Source organism: Balaenoptera acutorostrata, chromosome 5 (assembly GCF_949987535.1).
Source record: "Balaenoptera acutorostrata chromosome 5, mBalAcu1.1, whole genome shotgun sequence".
NCBI lineage: Eukaryota > Metazoa > Chordata > Mammalia > Artiodactyla > Balaenopteridae > Balaenoptera > Balaenoptera acutorostrata.
The window spans coordinates 3434157-3440456 of NC_080068.1; the positions used below are offsets into that span (position 1 = coordinate 3434157).

The window sequence follows — 6300 nt, forward strand, 5'->3', positions numbered from 1 at the left end:
TTTCCGACCACAACGCTATGAGACTAGATATCAATTCCAGGAAAAGATCTGTAAAAAATACAAACACATGGAGGCTACACAATACACTACTTAATAACGAAGTGATCACTGAAGAAATCAAAGGGGAAATCAAAAAATACCTGGAAACAAATGACAATGGAGACACGACGACCCAAAACCTATGGGACGCAGCAAAAAGCAGTTCTAAGAGGGAAGTTTATAGCAATACAAGCCTACCTCAAGAAACAGGAAACATCTCAAATAAACAACCTAACCTTGCACCTAAAGCAATTAGAGAAAGAAGAACAAAACAACCCCAAAGTTAGCAGAAGGAAAGAAATCATAAAGATCAGATGAGAAATAAGAAAAAGAAATGAAGGAAATAATGATAGCTAAGTTCAATAAAACTAAAAGCTGGTTCTTTGAGAAGGTAAACACAATTGATAAACCACTAGCCAAACTCATCACAAAAAAAGGGAGAAGACTGAAATCGATAGAATTAGAAATGAAAAAGGAGAAGTAACAACTGACACTGCAGAAACACAAATGATCATGAGAGATTAATTATTACAAGCAACCATATGCCAATAAAATGGACAACCTGGAAGAAATGGACAAATTCTTAGAAAAGTACATCTTTCCAGGACTGAACTAGGAAGAAATAAAAAATATAAACAGACCAATCACAAGCACTGAAATTGAAACTGTGATTAAAAATCTTCCAACAAACAAAAGCCCAGGACCAGATGGCTTCACAGGCAAATTCTATCAAACATTTAGAGAAGAGCTAACACCTGTCCTTCTCAAACTCTTCCAAAATATTGCAGAGGGAGGAACACTCCCCAACTTATTCTACGAGGCCACCATCACCCTGATACCAAAACCAGACAAAGATGTCACAAAGAAAGAAAACTACAGGCCAATTTCACTGATGAACATAGATGCAAAAATCCTCAACAAATACTAGCAAACAGAATCCAACAGCACATTAAAAGGATCATACACCATGATCACGTGGGGTTTATTCCAGGAATGCAAGGATTCTTCAATATACGCAAATCAATCAACGTGATACACCATATTAACAAATTGAAGGAGAAAAACCATATGATCATCTCAATAGATGCAGAGAAAGCTTTCGACAAAATTCAGCACCCATTTATGATAAAAGCCTGCAGAAAGTAGGCATAGAGGGAACTTTCCGCAACATAATAAAGGCCATATATGACAAACCCACAGCCAACATTGTCCTCAATGGTGATAAACTGAAACCATTTCCACTAAGATCAGGAACAAGACAAGGTTGCCCACTCTCACCACTATTATTCAACATAGTTTTGGAAGTGGTAGCCACAGCAATCAGAGAAGAAAAAGGAATAAAAGGAATCCAAATCGGAAAAGAAGAAGTAAAGCTGTCACTGTTTGCAGATGACATGATACTATACATAGAGAATCCTAAAGATGCTACCAGAAAACTACTAGAGCTAATCAATGAATTTGGTAAAGTAGCAGGATACAAACTTAATGCACAGAAATCTCTTGCATTCCTATACACTAATGATGAAAAATCTGAAAGTGAAATTAAGGAAACACTCCCATTTACCACTGCAACAAAAAGAATAAAATATCTAGGAATAAACCTACCTAAGGGGACAAAAGACCTGTATGCAGAAAATTATAAGACACTGATGAAAGAAATTAAAGATGATACAAATAGATGGAGAGATATACCATGTTCTTGGATTGGAAGAATCAACATTGTGAAAATGACTCTACTACCCAAAGCAATCTACAGATTCAATGCAATCCCTATCAAACTACCACTGGCATTTTTCACAGAACTAGAACAAAAAATTTCACAATTTGTATGGAAACACAAAAGACCCCGAATAGCCAAAGCAATCTTGATAAAGAAAAATGGAGCTGGAGCAATCAGGCTCCCTGTCTTCAGACTATATTACAAAGCTACAGTAATCAAGACAGTTTGGTACTGGCACAAAAACAGGAATATAGATCAATGGAACAGGATAGAAAGCCCAGAGATAAACCCACGCACATATGGTCACCTTATCTTTGATAAAGGAGGCAAGCATATACAGTGGAGAAAAGACAGCCTCTTCAATAAGTGGTGCTGGGAAAACTGGACAGCTACATGTAAAAGTATGAAATTAGAACACTCCCTAACACCATACACAAAAATAAACTCAAAATGGATTAAAGACCTAAATGTAAGGCCAGACAGTATCAAACTCTTAGAGGAAAACATAGGCAGAACACTCTATGACATACATCACAGCAAGATTCTTTTTGACCCAGCTCCTAGAGAAATGGAAATAAAAACAAAAATAAACAAATGGGACCTAATGAAACTTCAAAGCTTTTGCACAGCAAAGGAAACCATAAACAAGACCAAAGACAACCCTCAGAATGGGAGAAAATATTTGCAAATGAAGCAACTGACAAAGGATTAATCTCCAAAATTTACAAGCAGCTCATGAAGCTCAATAACAAAAAAACAAACAACCCAATCCAAAAATGGGCAGAAGACCTAAATAGACATTTCTCCAAAGAAGATATACAGATGGCCTACAGACACATGAAAGAATGCTCAACATCATTAATCATTAGAGAAATGCAAATCAAAACTACAATGAGATATCATCTCACACTGGTCAGAATGGCCATCATCAAAAAATCTACAAACAATAAATGCTGGAGAGGGTGTGGAGAAAAGGGAACCCTCTTGCACTGTTGGTGGGAATGTAAATTGATACAGCCACTATGGAGAACAGTATGGAGGTTCCTTAAAAAACTAAAAATAGAACTACCATATGACCAGCAATCCCACTACTGGGCATATACCCTGAGAAAACCATAATTCAACAAGAGTCATGTACCAAAATGTTCATTGCAGCTCTATTTACAATAGCCAGGACATGGAAGCAACCTAAGTGTCCATCATCGGATGAAGGGATAAAGAAGATGTGGCACATATACACAATGGAATATTACTCAGCCATAAAAAGAGACGAAAATGAGTTATTTGTAGTGAGGTGGATGGAGTTATAGTCTGTCATACAGAGTGAAGTAAGTCAGAAAGAGAAAAACAAATACCGTATGCTAACACATATATATGGAATCTAAGGGAGAAAAAAAAAAAGGTCATGAAGAACCTAGTGGCAAGATGGGAATAAAGACACAGACCTACTAGAGAAGGGACTTGAGGATATGGGGAGGGGGAGGGGTGAGATGTGACAGGGTGAGAGAGTGGCATGGACATATATACACTACCAAATGTAAAATAGATAACTAGTGGGAAGCAGCCGCATAGCACAGGGAGATCAGCTCGGTGCTTTGTGACCACCTAGAGGGGTGGGATAGGGAGGGCGAGAGGGAGGAAGATGCAAGAGGGAGGAGATATGGGAACATATGTATATGTATAACTGATTCACTTTGTTATAAAGCAGAAACTAACACACCATTGTAAAGCAATTATACTCCAATAAAGATGTTAAAAAATAAATTTAAAAAATGTAATTTGAAAACTGAAAAAAAATAAATAAAATATATACAGAACCATTAAAATGCAACAATAAGAAAAAAAATTATAAAATAGGCAAACACTATAAACAGACATCTCATCAAGGAAGATATATAGATGGAACATAAGAATATGATCATTCGTCATTAGGTAATTGAAACAACAGTGAGATGTAATTACATCCAGTTAGACTGGCTACAGGTAAAAAATAAAAAACACCAAATGCTGACAAGGGTGCAAAGCAACAGGGATTCTCGCTCACTGCTTGCTGGTGGGAACGCAAAATGGTACAGCTGCGTTGGAAGACAATTTGGCAGTTTCTTACAAAGCTAAACATAGTCTTACCATATGATCCAGCAATCACATTGCTAAGTAAGTGTTTACCAAATTGAGTTGAAAACATATCCATGCAAAAGCCTTATAGAAGTTTTGTTTTCAGAATTGCCAAAAACTGCAAGACCCTAAGATGATTAGGTAAACAATTACGGTCCAACCACACAATGGAAAGGCTATTCAGTGATAAAATAAATGAGCAGTCCAAGCCATGAAGCGACATGCAGGAACCCTCAGTGCCTACGGACAAGTGAAAGAAGCCAGTCTGCAAAGGCAACACGCTGTGTGGTCCCAGCTCTAGGACATTCGCGAAAAGGCACAACTATGGAGACAGTAAGAGATCAGTGGTGCCAGGGTCTCAGGGAGAGAAAAGTGCGGAGTGTGTAGGTGAAGCACAGGGACATTTAGAGGGGTGAACCTGCTCTGTAGGATACTGGCATGTGGGTACCCGGCCTTACCAAGTTGTCGAAGCCTGGAGACGTCACAGCACAAAGAGCAAGCCTTGAGGTATACAATTTAAAAAAATCATTTAGGGAACTTATCTAGGAAACAGAAACGGACTCACAGACATAGAGAACAGACTCGTGGCTGCCAAGGGGGTGGAGGGATGGGGGAGGGAAGGACTGGCAGTGTGGGGTTAGCAGGTGCAAACTATTACATACAGGATGGGTAAACGACAAGGACCTGCCGTACCGCACAGGGAGCTATATTCACTATCCTGTGATGAACCATCATGGAAAAGAATATAAAAAAGAATATATATGCATATGTATAACTGAATCATTTTGCTGTAAAGCAAAAATCAACGCAACATTGTAGATCAACTATACTTCAATAAAGTAAATTAAAAAAAAATCATTTAGGAGTTTAGGGAATTCCAGGACAATTCAGACAGTGACAGGAGAATCTAACTGCATTACAGATGTATGAAACAGCCTCACTGGAGGGGCTGGGGAAAGGTCCTGACCCAAGTAACTTTGGAAATGAGCAGAGCCTGTAAGCCCAAGGGCAAAAGAACATCAAGGAAGCACCCTACTCTAGTTGATAAGGTTTTCTCCCCTGGAGAACTGGTGAACAATTCTGATACGTGTATATACATATACTGAAAATTAAACAATTAAGTAAACGGGTGCAAAGAGTGGGAGCCAGGCTTCTCATGACTGGGGGGGGGGGGAGTTTACAGATAAGCAAGCGATGTGCTTAAAAATAGGCTTGTGATTTTAAAATATAAAGGAAATAAGATAAAATGTGGTTTATTTCTTACAGACATCACAATTAGTCATATTCTATTTAACTACATTGTTTTAACTGAAGTATAGTTGATTTACAATGTCGTGTTAGTTTCAGGTATACAGCAAAGTGATTCAGTTATGCACATACATAATTGCACACACACACACCACCCAAATCACTTAAAGCAAGCTGAAGGAACAAAACGCCAGCCAACAATTTTACTAAGCTTACTACACATCTTGCTCAAATTTTTATCAACCAAATATGTCATTTATAAAAATACAAGAAACTTAAATCAGTAAAAATGAAAATTTGATCACAAGTATACTTTTTATCAACATCAAAGCAGCCCCCAGTACACAGAACAGAAACTTTATGATATAAAAATATTCCTTTGTGGAAGTCAGCTCAGATGTCGTGAGGACGGGGACGTCACAGAGCTGTTCATGGCAGCTTGGTGTCGACGCCCAGACTGAGTGCATAAGAGTAGCAGAACCGTGTAAAATAAACCTGTGTTGTTCTTTCGTTCTCATGTCCATTGTCATGTGAGCATCATACAGGTGAGGGGTAAACAAAGCTTAGCTCTCCTTGTGAAAGATACTCAAAAGCCCTTTACCTGTAAAAACCATCCGCTTCCCCACCGTGGTCGATACTGGCTCTCGAAAGTATACACATGCCATGGTTGTAGCTGTTGCTACTGGATTTTCTGTCTCAGCTTCCTCACACCAGTTTATCTGCACCAGAAAGAGCCAAAGACTCTGCTGTCTCTCCTCTCCCTGTCTGTGACCCGACCTAGGTGGTTGCTAGGGACTCTTTATGACAGGAAGGCAGGGTGGTCCTTCTAACAGTTCAGTGTTCCGGCCTCCAGGAACAGACCAGACACAGCTGCGGCATCCCCAGGAACGGCATCCAGTCTTTTCCTCACCTGTCAACATCAAGTCCAGAACAGACCTGTTCAGGTACTAGATCTAGAGCAGCCTTACGTCCCCGAAGACCTGGCAGCACCAGTCAACACTGTCTTCCAACATATCCCAAGGAATGCTCTGCAGAGGGCTGTTACTGCACAAACCAAACAAACAAAGATCACAAACCACGGTTAGAGGCATTTGAGAAGCCCTGGCTAGATAACATACAATTAGAAATTATATTTTAAATGAATAAGATAATTGTTTATGTATTTTTCCCAGCCCTGT

General features: G+C 39.0%; 1 protein-coding gene across 1 annotated transcript in view; it reads right to left on the minus strand.

Moving 5' to 3' along the window:
- SPMIP2 (sperm microtubule inner protein 2) overlaps nt 1-5911 on the minus strand; it is a 102266-nt gene extending 96355 nt beyond the window's left edge. Inside the window, exon 1 of the mRNA XM_007184140.2 lies at nt 5724-5911. Coding sequence (XP_007184202.2) covers nt 5724-5787 — 64 coding nt within the window. The 5' untranslated portion in view covers nt 5788-5911. The remainder of the gene's footprint in view (nt 1-5723) is intronic.
- Nucleotides 5912-6300: the final 389 nt, after the last annotated feature.